Genomic DNA, 20418 nt, shown 5'->3' with positions numbered 1-20418 from the left:
GAGGCACAATCTACTACTATGGTGTACATTGGTGAAGGATGATATGTCACCTTTTGGCGAGAACTGGGCCTATGGCAGAACCACGCGACGCCGATCATGATGGCCAACCCGCTTCCAATGTGAACATGTATCAATCGTACGAGCTGCCTACCTCAACGTGTATGACGAGGTCAAACCGCATGGATGTATATCAACAAATACAACACCATTCCTTGTTGGACGACATCACGTAACATGAAGAGTAACTATATCGTAAATAGACTACGTGGATGGATATCAAGTTACAAAATGATCAATCAAAATGGAAGAGGTTGACGCAATGGAAAGATTGTGGATATGGAAAAATGACAATGGTTGGAGGTGGCTCACCACTAAACGTGTAGCGTGTTGATAGCATACTTGGCTCGTGCTGCACTACACATATGACAATCCCGCTTCTGATTCTTGCAAGGTGGCCCATAGTAGCATGTGTGTAATAAGATGCCTTTATTAACATAGCTCAACAGCATAATAAAATCATCCTAATTTGGGTAATTCATTGTCTATGGCTGATATGGTGATCGTGTGCTGGTGGTCACACAACCTATTGACATGTGAGGCTGGTGATCATCCAACCATGTATAACAACACTTATGGGCTTGGTCCAATCTCGTTGGCAACTTGCGGCAACTTTGAGTTAGCCTTGAAAGATGTTGCTAGGATACGACAACTGGTTCCTTCCTTGGCTGCTGGCTACTTGTGTTCTGGTCACGTGTATTCACTTTGAGAAGGCGATTGGCATTCATGATTATCAGCACCATCAAGTCATTTCGTTGAGTGAATTCTTCTTTATTGGATATCATTTATCATTTTACAAGAAAACCATATGTAAGGGGATCTGATTCATCAATGACCCATTGGGCATGGCCCACAATATGAGCCGATCCTTCTATTTGAGGAATCACCGCATCGAAATTGCCCACCTTTGTCTCCTTCAAAACCTTGCCTTTGAACACAGAGCCGATAATGGATTCATTGACAAGCACCTGATCCTTGGCGAGTTGACCACGTAAATAAAGTTGAGCGACTCTTCCTGCAGTACCCGAGCCTGTAGGTGATCGATCCACTTCACTATCCGCAAAGATACAACAATTGGCTTGATGCAATATGGATGTAGATGTTTCATCATCACCACGAAGGGGAGGACCTGCTACAATGGTGCCATAGATATGATTGATTTCAGGGATGTCTGGATGTTGTACTTGAATGGCGGCATTAGCGGCTTGCTTCACTTCAGTCCCAAATTGAGCGATCAAGGCCAATTGACGAGGATGAATCTTGATACCATGAGGTGCTCCATCCGTGTAAAAATAAAAGGCTCCACCAAATGCGATATCTCCAGTGACGTTGCCAAAGGTTGGTGTATTGACAGTGACATCTCGTTTCCAAATAAAGCTTGGCACATTGATAAATCGTACACTTGAAGCGCGTTTGCCATCCCAAGTCACCCAAGCTTCGATAAATCCACAAGGAGCATCAATGCCTACCCGCGTCTCTGGTATCGTTCGTTGTTGGATCCATCCTAATTGCACAGCAACGGTGGCGAGTGCAATGGTGCCATGGCCACAATGATCGCTGTATCCTTCATTATGCACAAAGATAATACCAAAGTCGGCACCTGGGCTGATGGGATCCGTCAAATAGCCACCATACATGTCGGCATGGCCACGAGGTTCGAGCATCAAGGCACGTCGGAGGTCGTCTGCATTCTCTTTTAACCACGCTCGTCGCTCCACAATCGTCCTTCCTGGCATGCGAGGAATCCCACTGGTCACAATGCGAAATGGTTCTCCTCCAGTATGTGTTTCTACGGTGCAAATGACTCGGCCGTTCTCCATTGAGGCGTGAAATGGGCTACTTTGAAAAGAATGGGAAAGAGGGGTTGGTGTCTCTTTTTTCCCTGAGGAGCGGAGACCATTCCCACGATGCATGATTTTCCATTCTCTACCTGCTGCCCTGTGTCTTGTCGACAAGAAGTTGCTTTTAGGAGACTACCCTATATCTTTACATGGCATAGCTTTAGTATCCCTACACGACCACCAATAAATACCATCTTGGTATCTCTTAGAATGATTTAGCTACCTTGACCACTATTTGGACAACGACCTTTTAAGACTAAGATACATGTTTGAAATGATTGTGGATTGTATACTGAGACAAAGAAGAAGCTACTACAATGAAACAGGAAATTAGCCGTACATGAATTGAATCAGGGTGCAGCGAGAGACCACCATGACAACATCACATTTTAAATAGCATACTTTAGTAGAACACCAATCTACTTTCATCACTATGATATCTATCAATGTCTTAGCGTTGTATCCATGGTATTATAGAGTCTCAAACCAATGCATATAAGATCTCTGAAGTGATTATTGAATGCACATGTCTTATACAGCGAGCTATGCAAAGCTGGCAGCTGAGTACCAAATGATAATTGAGCTTGAACCTGCTCCATCAATTTACTCTATGCACAAATTATGTGTTCTGTGCTTCCCATAATGCTTTGATGAAGCTTCCATCGTATCTAGCGTATGCTCCGCTGGCGTTTGATATCCATAACAACCCGCTTTGAACGAGGTTTTTTCCATCCAAATAGGGAAATTGTATGGTATATATATACACTCCGCAGCTAAAAATCAACAAGGAAAACCCTGAACAAAGCTCGCTTAGCTCAGTTGGTTAGAGCGTGGTGCTAATAACGCCAAGGTCACAGGTTCGACCCCTGTAGTGAGCAACCTACCAGCTTTACAAGTTGGTGGTTCACTTTTTTTAGTTTTTTTCGATGAGATCACGTGATCATCTTTCCTTTCTTTTGCTCGTATTGTTAACGCTTAGCAGAGTGCTATCGCTGGCTGACTGCAAGTAAATGATGCATGCGCCTGCCCTTTCTTTGATAATTCTAACGATGGGTGCTCGCCAACTTGAGGGTGCGTAACTTTGAAGCTCTGCAACATGTTGAGCATATGCATAACAGCAGCCATTTGCAATATGCATGATACGCAAAAGCATACTACTAGTACGATGGCGTTTCCTTGGATGACGTTTAGCTTCACCCTGATTGTAAAGGTTGCAGCTTTGTTTGTTTTGCCACACATACAGCATAGCGTTGAAGGTGCGTGTCTTAGGGAGCTATCGTGGATGATTACAAGAAACAAGTTCGAGGGGTCTTCTATGTACTCCTTGCACAAAAATCTCGCATGAGAATGATCGCCGGACCTTCATGCTCCATCAAGGAAAATTACAAAACGCCATCTTTCTTTTTCTTCTTTATCAACCATTCTCAAGATGAAGCCCATTCTAGTCACCGCCCTGTTGTTTGTCGTTGCTTTGGCCAGCACAGCTTCTGCCGAGACAGCTCGCAAAACAATGGAGCGATGTCTCAAAGTCCCTGTTGATGATTGTTTGAATCATCCCGGTTGCGGGATAAATACTGGTGGTAAGCACGTAACATGTACATCTACATACTATGACACTAATGGTTGTTGCCCTTGCTTCAGGGGATGGTCACAAATTTTGCGGAATCAGCCATTACGCCTAATGACATTAAGTTGATCCTCATCGTACACCACCAATGTTGGATTTGGCTCTTGTAGTTTGCATCTTGCTACCTCAATCCTCAATAAATACGAATGTTTTTAATAAAATTTGGCGCTTCTGAGAGATGATACAGCATATATAGTAGAGCTGAATTAAATAGAACGTTTGTAATTTGAAGACGCAGCACAAGAAGCTATCATAGTAATTCAGGTGATCCATCCATAGAGGACGGTGAGACATCCTCTTCTTTATCAGCATCCTTTCTTCAAAGTCGGACATCTTTTCTATAAAGGGTGTCATAGAAGATGCAATTGCTTGGGTGAATGGTCTGTATGTGCGTGTTGAACAATATGAGCGATGCATATCTTTACGCCTGCTTGATTGTATAGCAGCTTTTTCTCCACTCACAGGAGAAACATTAAAAAATAGAGCGAAAAAGGCTGCATACATGGGTACATGGTTGCATGGTACCTTAGGTTGCCATGGTGATGATGGTAGGGCCATTATCATAGGAGAGCCGCTCATGCTTCTAGATTGGTTGTGTACCATGAAAAGTACTTTTGCTACTTGGTTCACGTTTCCCACATGTGCTCATGATGACAGAAAGAATGACCAAGTCAACTTAAAATGGTTTTTATTCTCATGATATGGGCTATGAATGAGTCAAAAGTAGATACCCTTTTCAGGGGCAACTCCTTGCATGAAATCTTGCATGAAGATGAACGCCGTACCTTCCTGCTCCATCAAGGAAGACATAAAACGCCATCTTTCGTTGGCATGAGTGCTTTTTTTTCTTCATCATCCGTTTTCAAAATGAAGCCCACTCTTGTCACCACCCTTTTGTTCGCCGTTGCTTTGGCCAGCAAAGCTTTTGCCGAAGGTCTAACCGAGGCTCAAATCCAAGAAGTCAATCGATGTGCCAGTGTCCCTGTTGATGAATGTACAACCCACCGCAATTGCGGTATAGTTTTCGATGGTAAGCATATAACTTGTACGTCTACTGCTCATTCATGATACTAATGGCTGTTGGTCTTGCTTCAGGAGTAAACCAAGAAGCTTGCGGATATGTATTGCCCGGCTAATGGCATTAAAAGTGACGCTCATCGCATCCCACCAATGTTTGATTTGTTTCTTGTCGTTTTGCATCCTTTACCTGAATCCTCAATAAATACGAGTGCAACTATTCATTACATCTGGCAATTCTATGAGATGGTACAGCGTATGTAGAGCTGAAATAAATAGAACATTTGTAATTTGAAGATGCAGCTCAATAGGTGATAATAATAGTTTAGGCGATCCATCAACGAGACATTCCCACTATTACAGCATGCTTCCCTATTCATCAAACAATGGTAGTTCAGAATCAGCTCTATCAGTCTTCCTTTCTATAAAGGGGTCATGGATGGAATTGCTTGGGATGTAATGGATGCTCACGTAGAGGAGGATGAGCGATAAATACCCTTACGCCTGCAAAACTGTATAGCAGTTTTTCGCCATACACACAAACATAGGAATAAGGCACCGTAATGCATGCATGGGGAGATGATTGCATAGGGAATCATGATGATGGAGGAGTGATTGCCATCCTAGGAGAGCTGCTCATGATGCTTTTGGATTGAATGCGTACGAAGAAAAATGTCGCCGGGTATCATCACATTTTTCGATTTGATCATAAAGAAATGCACTTAAAAGTCAGCCTTACATGAGATTCCCCAAACTTTTTCTTATTCTCTGGATGTGAGCATACGAGCTACGAATGTATGTCGTCACTTTAGAGCTCTCACATAGTCACTAGGATGCAGACTTCAATACCAGCAATGCACACAGCGAGAAACGGGGGGACCCCTTGCATAAAATCTTACATGAGAAAGTGGTGAACGCCATACCTGACCCATCAAGGACTCTATAAAAGATCATCTTTCGTTGGCGTGTGTGCCTTTTTTTCTTCATCATCCATTTTCAAAATGAAGCCCACTCTTGTAACCACCCTTTTGTTTATCGTTGCTTTGGCCAGCAGCAAAGCGTTTGCCGAGAATCCTGCCGAAGCGATCAACCGATGTGCCAGGCAACCTCTTGATTTCTGTACGGATGAGCCTGATTGCGAGCTAACTTATAATGGTAAGCAAAACAAAGCATACACGTCTACTACCCATTCATGATATTAACGGTTATTGGTCTTGCTTTAGGCGAAGGCCAGGAATATTGCGCACATGTCAAGTACGGCTAATTGACCCTCATCGTATCCCACCAATGTTTCATTGGGCTCTTGTCGTTTTTGGATCATACTACCTCAATCCTCAATAAATAAGAGTGCTTTTAATAACATTTGGCAATTCAAAGAGACGGTACAGCATATATACAGCCGAAGTAAATAGAACATTTGTAATGTGGATACGCAACTCAAGTGGCTATAAAAGTGATTCGGGTGATCCACCCATAGGTAGAGGATGAGATACCTTCCTTTACAGCATGCTTTCCTCCAATAGTAGTTCAAGGATACATAGATCTATCGGACATCTTTTCTATAAAGGGTATGCTTGTGTGAAGTGAACGGCTGGATGTGCTGAATACTCGCATAGAGAGGATGAGGGGTATACCTCTTTACGCCTGCAAGATTGTGTAGCAGCTTTTTTTGCCACACATAGGAGAACCATTGCCGAATAAGGCACGATGATGATATAAATGGTTGCCTATTTTAGGGAGTCATTGTGGATGAAGGAGCGATTGCCATCATAGGAGAGTTACATTGAAGTCTCGTAGATGATAGGGAAATACACTTACAAGAAGCCAGCCGCATTACATGACTTTTATACTCTCATGATGTGAGTTTATGAGTTATGAGCATGTTGTCAATCCCTATGACACCTACACTGGCAGAGCTATCCTAAAGTCGCTAGAAAGCTGATTTCAATGCCTGTAATGGAACACAGAGCGAGAAAATGGGCAACTCCTTGCATAACATCCTGTACTTGAGTGAGACCTGCCCATTAAGAAGTCTATAAAATGGCATCTTTCATTGGCGTAAATGCTTCTTTATCCATTTTCAAGATAAAACCCACTCTTATCACCACCTTTTTGTTTGACGTTGCTATTGCCAGCAAGGTCAGCCATGCTTTTGGCGATATGGAAGCGAGAGAACAATGCGAAAATACCCCTGTTGATCAGTGCGAGCGAGATCCCAATTGCTTTGTCGGTGAAGTCTGTAAGCATGTAACATGCACGTAGGCCCATTATTGATCCTAACGATGATTGGTATATTGCCTTAGACGATGGCGGGAAACGTTGCTTCTTTGAAGCAGACGGCGCATACCAGTGATAGTGAACCCCCTCATCATGTCGTCCCCGATCTGCTGTAACAGAATCCTCAATAAAAGATATGATCTTGTATTTGGCAATAGCCAATGATGGTAAAACATGGGCTAAAATGCAAAGAGAGCGAGCTACTACAACATGCTTTTATGTGTGTCGAAAACCTTTATTGCATAAAGAGCCTCACATTTGGTTGAATGGGTGAATGATGATTGTTGTGTGTCGTACAGCACTCGACGACTGCAAATGAGCCATTGTAGTACCTTTAGCCATGCATGAAAAGCTAGTGGTTTTTCCACCACACGCATAGGAACATGAAATGAACACGCTATTTCATGCACCTTCCCGGTCCATCCATATCATCCATTCGTGCGTTGCTATGAGTACATGTCACATTAGGAGATGAAATTCACGTTTGTTGCCACTCCCTTTTTTGTCGTTGCCATGGGGACCAACGTTGCTTCTTTTAAAGGGAACAATATCCAATCCTCCCTGGTGGGTAGCACGTACATACCTCCTACTCATTCGTGATACGGTATATAGGTGAAATAAATAGAGCGCTTGTCATTTGGAGACGCAGCTAAAAAAGCTATAATTGTAATTCGGGTGAATGACTGGTTGTGATGAATGCTCGCATAGAGGATGAGGGTATACATCTTTACGCCTGCATGAGTGGCATCGGCTTTTACGTCACACATAGGAACCTTTGCAGAATAAGGCATAGTAATGCATATATTGGTAGATGATTGCTGCGTACCTTAGGGTGCCATCATGGTTATGGTGAAAGAGCGAGTACGTACGTTGTCGATAATTCGTCGTGTTGCTAGATGATAATAAGTAAGCTTGAAATAACATCCGCTCGACTTTTATTCTCATGATATGGGCAGTGATGAATGTGTCGTCATCCGCTGTATGTCGTCCCAGCTATCATATAACTTCTCGAAAACTGATTTCAATACAGTAACGAGTCAAAAGTACACGCCAAGAAAAAGTTCAGCTGACAACCCCCCCCCCGCAACTTAGCATAAAATTTCGCATGATTCCATCCTACTCCGCCAAGGAAAGTATAAAACGCCATCTTCCCCATTGACCTGAGTACTTTTCTTCTTCATCGCTCATTCTCAACATGAAATACACTCTTGCTACCGCCCTTTTGTTGGTCGTTGTTTTGGCCAGTACAGCTTTTGCCGAGGATTATGGGGAAGGGGTGAAGCGATGTCAGGACATGGACCTTGACTCCTGTGGAGCTCAGCCCAATTGTGCGGTAGCCTCCGATAGTAAGCACATAGCGTGCACGTCTACTACTCATTCATGATACTAATGCTTATTGACCTTGCTTCAGCGTTTGATAATGAAGTTTGCGCATATACCTGGCCCCGCCCAGATTAAAATCAACCTTCATCATTGTATTCCACCCATGTTTGATTGGACTCTTGTCTTTTTTACATCCTGTTACTACCTCAATCCTCAATAAACAGGAGTACTTCTAATAACATTTGGCAATTCAAAGAGATGGTACAGCAAATATACAGCTGAAGTAAAAAGAACGTTTGTAATTTAGAGATGCAGCAGCCAAAAGGCAATAATAGTATGCATGCGTTGGGGGTATATGTCTTTACGCATGCATGGTTGGATAGCAGCAGAGCTTTTCACCACACGTAGGAGAAACATAGAGGAATGAGGCACAACGATGGATAAATGATAAATGATTGCTTATTTTAGTGAGCCACGTGATGGAGGGATGGTTACCATCAAATGAGAGCTGCATTGAATACGTACGAAGAAAAGTGTCTCTGGGTACATACGCTTGATTTGTCCCTTCAATGGCAGTAGAGAAATGTACTACTTACAAGTAGCCAGCCGTGATACATGGCATTTGCCGGACTTGTTTTACTCTCATGATGTGAGCCGATCAGTTATGGAGCATGTTGTCAATTTCTGTATCGCTCATACAGGCCGAGCTCTCATATAGTTTCATCCACAATGCCGGTCCATCAGCAATGTCATCCATTCATGCGTTGTTATGGCTACTTGTCACGTGAGATATAATACACTTTTGTCGCCACTCTTTTTTTGTCGTTGCCATGGTGACCAACGCTGCCGTTTTGGGTAACACGGGTGAGGAAATGGAGCAATGTTTAAATCCTCCCTGTTGACAGGTGTCCCATTAACGCTTTTATCTGTCACATCTGGTCATTGCAGAAGGTGCTACAACCATCATCATATATCGAGTACCCCCCAAAGGGCTATCATCATAGTAGTAATTCAAGCGAGCAGTTCCATTACAACATGCTTTCATCAATCAAGGCGATACCATCATTTATTATGATACATTACTATCCTTCGACACCGGCTGAGATCCTCGCTTGGATTTTCTATTACGCCTATCATACATACCATATGAGCGCCTGCAATGTAGCCACGTTGTTTTACTTACCGCCTTGAGAATTTAACAAGACCCGTATAAACATGACCAAGATTTTCGGCATTGGCCAAATCAAACGTTTCATCCTTGACGACCTTGGCCCACATACATCCTTGGTCTTGCTCTGTCAAGTGGGCTAGCAGTCTTCTCAACTCGCTCAAAAACGCTTTCCAAACATCTTGGGGATGATCCAATCTAGGAACATCCAATTCAAGCATCCCAATGACGCCATAGACATAATCAACAGACACAGCACATACTCTTGAGGAGGATGCCAATGCTTCAAAAACATTGCGTAGTCGTGGTAAAACACGTGAGCGATGGTTATTGTAGATATCGAGTACGCCTTCATGTTGATGACTTCGACCACAAAGCACATGCATGGATCCTACATGTCGAGTCAATGCCAGGTGCTGGGTACTTTTTGCCAATAGAGGAATCCTATCAACGACCCTATCTTCTGGTCTGTGTCAATGTCACGTATCACGTGTGTACCTCCTCACAACTTACAGATGGTATCCAAGCGTTCGGTGATCTTTTCCAAAAGGGCAAAATCCATACGATAGCGAGTAGGAGCGGATGCACGTTGTTCGGGCATGATGATAATTTGCTTGGGCAATAAAAATTCTTGTGCAGTCCACACTCTTGTGAACCATTGACTTTGGATCACTTGTAACACCACGTTGAGTTCCTTGCCAAAGTTGCGTTCAATGCCATGAAGACTCAAAATGTTTGAAAACACAAGACGCTCCACTTGCTTACTCGTAATGTTGGGTCGCCGATGCAAGAGTCGATTGGCATAGTAATAACCACCACTCGCCTTGGACAAGGCACCTGATAATGCTTCCAAACGATGCATCGAAAATGGATCTGCCATATCAATCAATGCCACACAGGATTTGCAGTACCGATAAATGCTCCCCATGATCATGAGTGGCGTGTCCACACGTGCACACAAGACATCAATCCACCAATAGCTGTTGACATGTTTTTTAAGCAAGGCGATCAATGTGTCTCGTTTTTCAGGTCGCATGGGAACGGGATCCACCTTGCGCCGTCCACCTCCTTCCTTGTCACTGATAAAGTCATCCACTTGCCAATAAGGATAGTCCTTGGCATTTCCCCATAAATGTGATAATGCATAATAGCCCTCTTCAAGCACCCGTTGTTGATGCCCTTTGTGGATACAAGGCCGAACCAGTCTCATCTTGTACTTGTTCTTGTGCCGAGTCACATGCAATAGACGAAAATCTTGGTTTTGACAAAGCTGTCGTATGCCTTCATGGTGTTTTGACATGAGAAAAAATAGAGAAAGAGAGAGAGAGAGAGAGAGTACAAGAAATAAAGGAACAAGAATAGCACACATGCATGCGTGGAGTTACAGAAAGAAGGTTTTGGCTGGTGTAACTTTTTTGGACCACATCCGCAGTTCACAAATACAAAGCCCATGTCATTTTTGATGGTTGAACAAACACACACACAAGCAAATGTTTTTATTGTGTTGGTTTAAGGGGGGCCTAACTCCATCCATTTCTTGTCTAGTTGCAGGGACTTGTTCCGAGAGACCGAGTGCTTGATGTACAGGGTCTCTCGCACCAATAACATCGAGGTCCATTTGGGGGGAACCACGATAAGTGCGAGATTATAATTTTCAGGATCCTGTTGAGAGAGTAGTAATAGAACCAGTGCCACAGACTGCTCCTCGACGACCATCTTGTAAAGGACAACCGCCAAGGAATTTCGGGAACAATCAAATCAATGATCCTCGAGGGCAAATAGGGAAGATGCCATCATCACCATAAGCCTGGAGTCGTTCAGTTCAAGTTGAGATACAGGAAGTCTGTGGAGGAACAAGCGCGCGCCAAAACAAAAAGAAAGAAAGAAAAAGAAAAAGACAAAGAGAGCATTCTTGGGGCTGATGCCGAGTTTTTATTCACAAAGGGAGGGGGTAACACAAAAGCGACAACAACATGCCATTACGAGGACGTTTTCTTCTTGGACCGCTCTTGTTCAGCGCTGGATTCATAGTGTGCAATCGTATCCGATAATTGTTGTAATAACCTCTGCTCATCCTGATACTTGGACTCAAGCTCATCCGCTTTCTTGGTCTCTTGTTCAAGCTCCTTTGTCAACCTTTCAATCCTTTGATTACGTTCCAAAACTAAGGAATCCGCTTTCTATAAAAAAAGTTGCATGTTGGTGTTCATGTCATCAAGGGAGAGTCGTGTAACTTACGGTGACTTTAAGTTTGAGATTGATTAGCTGTCCTTCAACATGCTTGTATGTATCCGTGGCTTCATCAATCGTTTTCTATCATATGGGCTATCAGTCATCCACCACCCATTATCCAACATGAAAGATATCTTTTACCTTGAGTGCTTGATGTTCTTCTAATGCCTTGTTTGCATTCCTTTGTGCATCATCCATTTTGCGCTTCACATCCTCAAGATCCATTTCAGCATTGGCTATTTGTCGTCGTCGATGTTGTTGCTTATCCTCAAGTTCCTGAATTCTCGCATTGCATCGTGCCTGGGTATCTTCAATCTCTTGCTTGTGCTTCTTTTCTAATGTCTAACACATACATAGATCAGTGATCATCATCACCCTTGACGAGTGGAAATCCCTTCCTACTACCTTGAGCTCTGCATCAGCCTCTCCAAGCCGTCGAGTATACTCTTGGATCTCGGATTCCTTATCCTCCACAGTGGACATCAATCCATCCCGATACTTTTCCAATTCAGCAACTACGTGATTCATTCATTCATACACTCAATGAGTATACAAAATCCACATGCACCCATTATACAACATACTCTTTTCCTGATCTTGTTGTAGTCGTTCTTCCATATCACGTATACGCCCTCGAATATCCCAATGCGGTCGTGGTTTGGGTTGTTGACCTGCCGCATTATTGTTTTTGCTCTTTGTGTCACCATTTGCGGTAGCTCTTTGTGGATGGGTCGTTGTTGTTGTAGCAGGTCGTTTCCTTTTAGTCGTCGTCGTTGTTGTGATATTGTTTTGTGATCGAATAGCAGCTGCACGAACAGCTGTAGCACGAGTGGTGGCTACAGTGGGTGTTCTACTTGTTGTTGCAGGTCGTTTTATTACACGTCTCGTTGTCGTTGTTGTCGTAGGTGTATCAGTGGCTTTACGTTTCCTTGATTCCATTGTGCTTTGCATTGTGTGTTGTGTAGTGAAGTGATGGAGGAGGTCAATGGGAGAGGTAGTAGTGGTAGTAGAGTGTATAGCGGGAAAAGAGAGAGAGAGAGAGAATGATAAAAGGGTCGCGTTACAAGGGCGTCACAAAAATGCGACTCAAGTGCTGTGTGTGTGTGCTTGGCTTCTTTCCTCGCGCGTTCTTTCTTTCACCGCACCGCAGCCCTTCCTCTTTTTCATATCAACACACTCCCACTCACTCAACAGAATCCGTCGTTAATCTTTGGATCCTCTTTCGTCATGGGTAAATAGTCACTCTCCATTCTATTCTTTATTCTTTTGGATACTTGAATCTATCTTCTTATTGACCGATCGGCCGCCCATGGCTTTATAGCTTTTAATTTCGGTGGCAGTTCAGGCAACCAGAACACAGGATTCGGCGGCTTTGGCTCATCCAGTGAGTAGGCAACAATGAATGATAAACGACGACTAACGAATGCAATAGATACAGCTGCAGGTGGTAGCAGTGGAGGCTTTGGCGGTTTTGGTGCAGCATCACAAGGCGCGTCATCGACAGCTGCTCCTGCAACGGGTGGTTTATTTGGCAGTGCACAAGGAACAACAACAACGGGTGGATTTGGTTCTCCAGCACCAGCCGCAGGAGCTAACAAACCAGCAGCTGGTGGATTCGGTGGATTCGGTATGTTGTCTTGCTATATATCTATGTATGTGTGATTCTAATACAAGTCTTTTTTTGAAGGTGGTGGCAACACAACAGGTGGATTTGGTGGATTTGGTACATCGCAAACCCCAGCAGCTTCTACAGCAGCACCCGCTGCCGGTGGGTCTTTGTTTGGTGGTGGTGCAGCTACTACAACGACTCCTGCTAGTACTGGATTTTCTCTTGGTGGTGGTGCATCTACTACGGCTCCTGCTACTGGTGGTGGTGGGTTTTCATTTGGATCATCGACAAGCACTGCTGCTCCTGCTACTTCGACTGCAGCATCATCGACTCCTTCCTTTGGTGGATTTGGTACATGTAAGTGTGTTTATATAAATGGGGGTTAACGATAAACATGGTATTCATTGTTTTATCTATAGCTACATCTACAGCAGCTCCTTCCAGTACGGGTGCCGCCCCATTATTCTCGACTACTTCAACAACACCATCTACATCTACTACAGGTGGTTTTGGCGGTTTTGGTGCTCCTGCTGCTGGTGCTGCTGCTTCTTCTACAACAGCAGCCAAGCCTGCAACAGGTGGTTTCGGTTTCACTATGCCTTCTGCTAGCAACACAACATCAACTCCTTCTACAGCCACTACTTCTGCTGCCGCAACTACTACATCAGCTCCCAGCTTCAGTTTTACCGGCTTTGGCAACACATCAACCCCAGCATCATCAGGTGCCGCAGCATCATCGACTGCTACCGGTGCACCTGGTTTAAGTACCACCACATCCACTACAGCAGCACCTACATTGACTACACAACCTACCATGTCTGGAAGCAGCACTGCAGTGGCTGGCGGATCATCTACTACTACTTCTGCTGCTACTACCACAAAGCCTGCTACTGTACCTACGCCTTCCTCCTTGAAGAATAAGACCATGGAAGATATTCTCAACATGTGGACCAAGGATCTTGAAAAACACACTCGTGAATTCCATAAGCAAGCTGCTCAAGTGTCTGAATGGGATAAGCAATTGATGGATAATGGACAAAAGGTAAAGGAACAACATTTGAGAGAGTTTGTGTGTGTGTGTCTATATACACCACTTACACACAACTTTGTATAGATCTCCAAGTTGCATGAGGAGGTGACCCAAGTGGAACTTTTGCAAAAAGAAGTGGATCAAAATCTCGAGTACATTAATGCACAACAAGAAGAGCTCAACCAAATCCTCGATGGCTATGAAAAGCAAATCCGTGATGTCTTTGATGGCAGTGCAGTACAGCAACCTTTGCAATTGGTGGATGTGCAACGTGAAAAAGCCTATGGTCTTGCAGAGACTCTGAATGCACAATTGGATGACGTGTCACGCAACTTGACAGTGATGGTGGATGAAATCAACAACATGAATGGTCCTCAAGGTGTGGAAGGCGGTGATGGTGATGATACGGTGGGTCAAATCGTCAAGATTCTCAACTCGCACTTGTCCTCCCTTCAATGGATCGATTCGGCTTCCGTCACTTTACACAACAAGTTGCAAGAAGTGACTCAATTGCAAGAACAAGCTGTCCGGAACCAAGAACCCTTGTTGCGACGACATTAAATACACACAATTCCCCCACCTTTCCCCTTCCCCTTTTTTTTTCTTCTTTACGGTAAATAACACACACACACACACAGAGATGCATATTGGACAAAAAAAGAGCTTTATTATGTGATGGATGGATGGATGGGGGAGGGAGATGTGATTTACAACTTGGCAACACTAAGCGAATCCATATAATCAGCACGTTTAGCTTTTTGACTTGCAGCCTTGGTGAATTCATCCTTGGTAATGGGACGTGCTTCAATGGCAGGGTTGTACTTTGTCTTGGGAGATGATTTGGCACCATTGGCCTTTTTGTAAATAGTGACAACGACAGCACCACCGAGACCCACATTGTGTTGCAAAGCATAGTTGACATTTGGTACTTGACGCTCACCCGTCCAACCACGTAATTGCCATACAAGTTCTATCAAGATGTTATTATACGTTTGCATGAAAATAAAGGCTTCACACAACACATACCTGTGCATTGAGCAAGTCCAGTGGCACCCAATGGATGGCCCTTTGAAATAAGACCGCCTGACGGGTTGATCACGTATTTACCACCATAGGTATTGTTGCCTGAATCAATCAAAGTATGTGCTTCACCTTCGGGCACCAATCCAAGAGCATCATAAGTCAACAACTAAGAAAAGAAAAGGAATTAGCCTATGTCATATGACCAAATGATGCCTTTTTTCTTATGTACCTCATTGGCTGAGAAACAATCATGCAATTCGATCACTTGGACATCATTGGCAGTGATACCAGCTTGCTTGAACGCACCGCGAGCAGCAGCACGTGTCATGTCAGCACCTGCCCATTCAGTTGCGTCCTTACCCAGGCCTAATGGGGAATCGGTGGCCATGGCTTGAGCGCAAATTTCGACAGCTTGATCCTCGAGACCATGGGCCTTGACAAAGGTTTCACTTGCAAGAATGCCACAAGCAGCGCCATCACTGGTGGGGCAGCACTGCAACTTGGTGAGGGGACCAAAGATACGAGGACTCTTTTCAATTTGCTCAACTGTGTACACGTCTCTGAATTGGGAGTAGGGGTTCTTGGCCGAGTGACGATGGTTTTTTTCAGCAATTTGAGCAAGGTGATGTTCAGTCGCTTTTCCATACTTGGTCATGTAGCCTTGACCTGCACTGCCAAAGATTTGAGGTGCGTTGCCTGTATTCTTATCCCATCCTTGCACTTGATCCATCACACCTTCCACGGGCGCTAAGGGATTGGCACGATCGGGAAACGCTTCCGTGATAAATCCTCGCTTCATACGTTCAAAGCCTAACGCCAAGGCACATTCAGCGGTTCCTGATGCCACAGCAGCACGTGCTTGATACAACGCAGTCGATCCCGTAGCACAATTGTTGTTGACATTGATGATGGGGATTTGTGTCATGCCCAATTGATACAACACACGTTGACCCGCACAACTATCACCAAAGACATAGCCACAAGCTGCAAAATCCACCTTGTCAAACGAAATATCGGCATCATTCAACGCCTTGACAGCCGCCTCAAGAGCAAATTCTATCATAGTGGAGTTGCATGAATAAAACGTGTGTGTGGCATATAGAGTATGTGGTAGATAAATGTAGTACCTGGATAATCAATCAACCCACGGGGCTTAATAAACTTGGACATGCCCACGCCAACAACATAAACTTTGCGACCGCCGTTGTTTGCCATTGTTTCTTTCAAAGAGTAGTATATAAAGAGAGAGGATTTACAAATGAGAAAGAGAGAGGAGCGGGGTATACACCTGGGTTTATATATACGAGGGACAAATGATTTTTGCTTTACAAATGGTGCTTGAATAATTTAAGCGGAACGTGTTGTTGCTGAGTGAGCATGGGAAATGGTTTATTCTCTCTGACAACATTATCATATGCAACTTTTTACATTGAAAGAAAGCTATTTGGAATCATCCACCATGAAGCTTGAATAGCTTTTCCGTAACCTTGACCACCCTTGGGCTTGTTTCTTGCAATGAACAACAACCGAACTTGATAACGGATCTCAAGTCCAACCATGTTGTAGCATTCGAAGGGCAGCTGCTCCGTAAGCGAGCTTCGACGTGAAGTGATAGTCAAAGAAGGGTGTTGCATTTTCCATGAGCGGGCAAAAAAGACGACGACTCGTGCTGCGTAGGATCCCGATGCTTTAGACGCTCTTGTTATACGATGGCCGTGATCTTGCATATAATGTCTCGATCAACTTGCAGCGAAAACATGTCCCATTAAAACAGCGCATAAGCCATGAATGGTAATCATTTTCAGTATCTTGGTGAGAATACGAGTCAGAGACAATGGTAATGATGAGCCCACTGATCATTATTAGACATGCCTCCTCCCGCACCATTCACTTGGATGGGATCACGTGGAATTCTTGCTCTTTGCGCATGTGGTTATGTAACGTCTTGAATCTTCATCACTTGCTTGGCTCCTTGCAGCTGTGACAATGCTTCCTCCTCCGCCAATGGAGCCTTGTTGTCGTATATAAACCCAACGCCTCAATACACCTCCCGAATTGACCCTGTCAGCTTGAACCAGTTGCCTTCCACGGATGTAGAAAAGATGCTCTTGCTCGCTTGAAACCACCTTTCCAGTCATCACTATGTCGTCTTACCGTGAGCCAACATCCTCTCATTTCCCTTTCCGAGATGCTTACTTTTTGCCTTTGGCCGGCGATACGTCTCTCTCGCCTACTAAATACCTCCATGTTTTAGCAGCATTTCCTCCTTGAGACGACAACGATTGATAAAGCAATACTATACCAATGCAACCGGTTCCTTAGTTCCAATAATGGGTCCTCAAAGCTGATGGCAAATTCTTCTTTGACAGCGCGTTGATGCATTGTAGTGCACAGATCGATGAATCAGAGATGGCGTTCAACCCTATATGATTACATGGATAAGCATCTAATGCAAACAAAGAAACATACCAAATAGATACCTTCATCGCAAGTCCATAGATCCTCCAATGCATCATTTCGATCCTTCAGCACTCGAGCTATCACTGTGGCAACCTTGGATAATTTTGCAGCTGATGACACAATAAGAGCAAAGCATTTGTTAAGGACGATGTGATCACCCAAATCCAGCTCATACATACCCAAGATAACCTTTGAGATGACATGGAACGGGGTCATCCTCCCAGAGAAAGGGCAGCCAATCATGATAACAACAACACCTTTTGCTGCAGCAACGTCTATTGATGCACAATCAGACCAACAACGATGGTATGCAAATCTCACTTTTACCTTGATTATCATGAGCTCAGAATACTTGGATCTACCAGGATGCTTGAACCAAATTACTGGTGAAGCGAAAAGCAATGATGATGGTGATGACGTTTTGACCAAAGTAGTAGCACTTGAAGACTATTCAATGATATTGAAGACTATTCAATGATAGCACCATGATTAGCACACAATAAGCATGTTCTCATTGTTCTCCTTATGCTTGTCTCTCTTGTATATCATGCCCTGTAGTAATGTACGCGCGCAATGTAAAGGGATCAGGGCTGTTGGAAGCCCAACCGTTGTCAACCAAACCATGGCCGAATAGAGTTTACGACATGCGCCTTGTACTAATCGGGACACCATTCAACGTCAATGGACAAGTTCTGCTGCTACATTGGGCTCGGAATGTACCTGCCGCATCAAGCGTGTAGCGGCATAAAAACGAAAAGGAAGAGCGACTATCACCCACCTACTCTTGAGCGATCATTTTAAATCTCTGAGTATGTAGCCATGGTTTTTTGTATCACCTCAATGTTACGCCACATAATAAACTCGGGTCCCGGAATCAGATTCCGAGGGTTGCCATGGGAGCACATTCATCATTTTCCAAAGCACCCAAGACTCTCCTTTTCATGAAATGAAAGAATCTTCTTCATTAATCAGTCGGATAGTTGCCAGGATACAAAATGCACTATTGGCGATATATGAAAATGAGATAGCTCGGCCTTTGATCATGTATGGCAATGCCTTTTTATTCTTACACAGTGGGTTACGCCGACGTCTTGCATGTAAATACAAAACAGAGTTCATAAAGAGGATCTCACGCCTTCTTTTCAACATCCACTCTCTCTTCCCCTTTTTTCGACATGACATACGACACTGATGGAGACAACAGCCCCATCAAAGTATTCAAACATTGACCCTATTGATTCTAAATTACCATACTCACACGTTCCCTCTCTAGCTCGATATACGTTGTCTAGAGGATGATGACGATGGTTATCGTAAAGGCTTTTTCGAAAAAGGGTTGGGTGCGCTCTTAGCCGATAAGTACTTTTTGCTTCTATACGTGCCTAAGGATGGAGCCAAAATGCGAATCGTACGACCTGCTAGTGACCCATACCATCGACAAAGGATGATCAAGAGGATCAACGAAGCAAAATCCATCCCATCCTTTTACTATGCGTTGTCACATCTTTGGGGCATCTCAAAAGACAACCCACAATCATGGGAGGAAATTGGCGACTACGTGGATGACGAAGATGGCCAACCTACAGCTCCTGTTTCGATGCGAGCTGAAAAACGCACCACATTACTTGCGCTACTCGAGGCACATCCCGATAGTTATTGGTGGATCGACGTCTTATGTGCACGTTTTGATACGCCCTTGGATATTATGGGGGATATCTATGCATGTTGTCTTGAGTGCATCGCCATGATTGATTGTGTGCCTGGTCTGTTATCACATTTTCATACCCAGAAGAATATGAGGGAGGAGCTCGTTGATATCGAAAACAATCCAAGTCCAAAAGTTATCATGAACGGCAAACGTTTGTACGCAAAATATCCTCAGCTGCATGCACAGTTGGATCAGTTGCAGCAAATTGAATGGTGGAAGCGCGTTTGGACATGGCAAGAGATGGCTCTCCCTTATGGTCCTGTGCGTCTTATAGCAGAAAACGACGCTCATCACTTTCAAACCAACACGTCTACGATGGATGATTTAATTAACAGCTTCAAGAACGCATTCGATATTCTATTTTATCTTGATAACGGTATGAGTAGATCATACGCTATGCTTGGATGTAATACATAAGCACAACTGATGAATCAATTAGTGACTAAGCTTGCGGAGAAGATTATCGCTTTTATGTTCGAGATGTACCAAGCTAGAACTTTTAACAAACATCGTACCGAGAAGAAGAGCCCATCAAGATTTCTCTTCTTAATTAGGTCATTGGCTTTATCGGATAGGCGCTGCGTGGATCCTGTTGATTACGTCTACGGTGTGCTTGGCATGTTCCAGCTTAAAATTCCAAGGATGAACGATCCAAATGCAGTTTGGCAAAGATTCCTGTCTGAGCTTGAGAAGTATGTCGAGGATATGAAAAATGACAAATTCGAACACGACGGCCGTAAATACAAAATCTCTGCGGCCCATGATCGGGCATACCGGATAGATTTACGGGAAGCTGAAAATATGTCTGATGTGTACGGCGAACTACGCATGTATGATTACGTTTATAGTGATAATGATAGTGATAGCGAATAAACATCCACTTGTCTCTTGGACTTTTGAAGAATCGTGCTTATTACTATTGCATGATTGAAGAGATCCTGGTATGTGGATCATGTGCATCGAATACTAAGCCGTGTAACACACACGCAGTGAAAAAAAAGTAGGTCTCCAGCATGAAATTTGGTGCTCTTTTTCGCTTCACCCTT

The 20418-nt window shown here is 43.9% G+C and overlaps 9 protein-coding genes and 1 non-coding gene across 10 annotated transcripts; 4 read left to right on the top strand and 6 right to left on the bottom strand.

Moving 5' to 3' along the window:
* Window positions 1-845: 845 nt before the first annotated feature.
* Window positions 846-1877, bottom strand: O0I10_012502 (uncharacterized protein; the record flags this gene model as incomplete). The annotated part of the gene is made up of 1 exon (XM_058492402.1): window positions 846-1877. The coding sequence occupies one exon, from the start codon at window positions 1875-1877 to the stop codon at window positions 846-848; it is 1032 nt and encodes a 343-aa protein (XP_058336844.1).
* An 825-nt stretch (window positions 1878-2702) lies between these two features.
* Window positions 2703-2776, top strand: O0I10_012501. The gene has a single exon. It is a non-coding gene; the product is annotated as a tRNA-Ile (tRNA).
* A 1616-nt stretch (window positions 2777-4392) lies between these two features.
* On the top strand, window positions 4393-4661 carry O0I10_012500 (uncharacterized protein; the record flags this gene model as incomplete). The annotated part of the gene is made up of 2 exons (XM_058492401.1): window positions 4393-4555; window positions 4621-4661. The coding sequence occupies 2 exons, from the start codon at window positions 4393-4395 to the stop codon at window positions 4659-4661; spliced, it is 204 nt and encodes a 67-aa protein (XP_058336843.1).
* A 4550-nt stretch (window positions 4662-9211) lies between these two features.
* On the bottom strand, window positions 9212-10610 carry O0I10_012499 (uncharacterized protein; the record flags this gene model as incomplete). The annotated part of the gene is made up of 3 exons (XM_058492400.1): window positions 9212-9272; window positions 9326-9770; window positions 9824-10610. 3 exons carry the CDS (start codon window positions 10608-10610, stop codon window positions 9212-9214), a joined length of 1293 nt encoding a protein of 430 aa, XP_058336842.1.
* Window positions 10611-11289: 679 nt separating this feature from the next.
* On the bottom strand, window positions 11290-12493 carry O0I10_012498 (uncharacterized protein; the record flags this gene model as incomplete). Its single annotated transcript, XM_058492399.1, has 5 exons — window positions 11290-11490; window positions 11549-11623; window positions 11684-11884; window positions 11948-12057; window positions 12127-12493. The coding sequence occupies 5 exons, from the start codon at window positions 12491-12493 to the stop codon at window positions 11290-11292; spliced, it is 954 nt and encodes a 317-aa protein (XP_058336841.1).
* Window positions 12494-12769: 276 nt separating this feature from the next.
* On the top strand, window positions 12770-14742 carry O0I10_012497 (uncharacterized protein; the record flags this gene model as incomplete). The annotated part of the gene is made up of 6 exons (XM_058492398.1): window positions 12770-12773; window positions 12864-12926; window positions 12975-13169; window positions 13230-13508; window positions 13571-14193; window positions 14266-14742. 6 exons carry the CDS (start codon window positions 12770-12772, stop codon window positions 14740-14742), a joined length of 1641 nt encoding a protein of 546 aa, XP_058336840.1.
* A 146-nt stretch (window positions 14743-14888) lies between these two features.
* O0I10_012496 (uncharacterized protein) lies at window positions 14889-16419 on the bottom strand (the record flags this gene model as incomplete). Its single annotated transcript, XM_058492397.1, has 4 exons — window positions 14889-15151; window positions 15208-15370; window positions 15434-16260; window positions 16332-16419. 4 exons carry the CDS (start codon window positions 16417-16419, stop codon window positions 14889-14891), a joined length of 1341 nt encoding a protein of 446 aa, XP_058336839.1.
* A 686-nt stretch (window positions 16420-17105) lies between these two features.
* On the bottom strand, window positions 17106-17342 carry O0I10_012495 (uncharacterized protein; the record flags this gene model as incomplete). The annotated part of the gene is made up of 1 exon (XM_058492396.1): window positions 17106-17342. The coding sequence occupies one exon, from the start codon at window positions 17340-17342 to the stop codon at window positions 17106-17108; it is 237 nt and encodes a 78-aa protein (XP_058336838.1).
* Window positions 17343-17522: 180 nt separating this feature from the next.
* Window positions 17523-17880, bottom strand: O0I10_012494 (uncharacterized protein; the record flags this gene model as incomplete). The annotated part of the gene is made up of 2 exons (XM_058492395.1): window positions 17523-17626; window positions 17685-17880. The coding sequence occupies 2 exons, from the start codon at window positions 17878-17880 to the stop codon at window positions 17523-17525; spliced, it is 300 nt and encodes a 99-aa protein (XP_058336837.1).
* A 959-nt stretch (window positions 17881-18839) lies between these two features.
* O0I10_012493 (uncharacterized protein) lies at window positions 18840-20245 on the top strand (the record flags this gene model as incomplete). The annotated part of the gene is made up of 3 exons (XM_058492394.1): window positions 18840-18878; window positions 18938-19748; window positions 19812-20245. 3 exons carry the CDS (start codon window positions 18840-18842, stop codon window positions 20243-20245), a joined length of 1284 nt encoding a protein of 427 aa, XP_058336836.1.
* Window positions 20246-20418: the final 173 nt, after the last annotated feature.

Source organism: Lichtheimia ornata, assembly GCF_029851405.1.
Source record: "Lichtheimia ornata isolate CBS 291.66 chromosome Unknown scaffold00131, whole genome shotgun sequence".
NCBI lineage: Eukaryota > Fungi > Mucoromycota > Mucoromycetes > Mucorales > Lichtheimiaceae > Lichtheimia > Lichtheimia ornata.
This window is presented reverse-complemented; position numbering and strand designations above follow the sequence as displayed.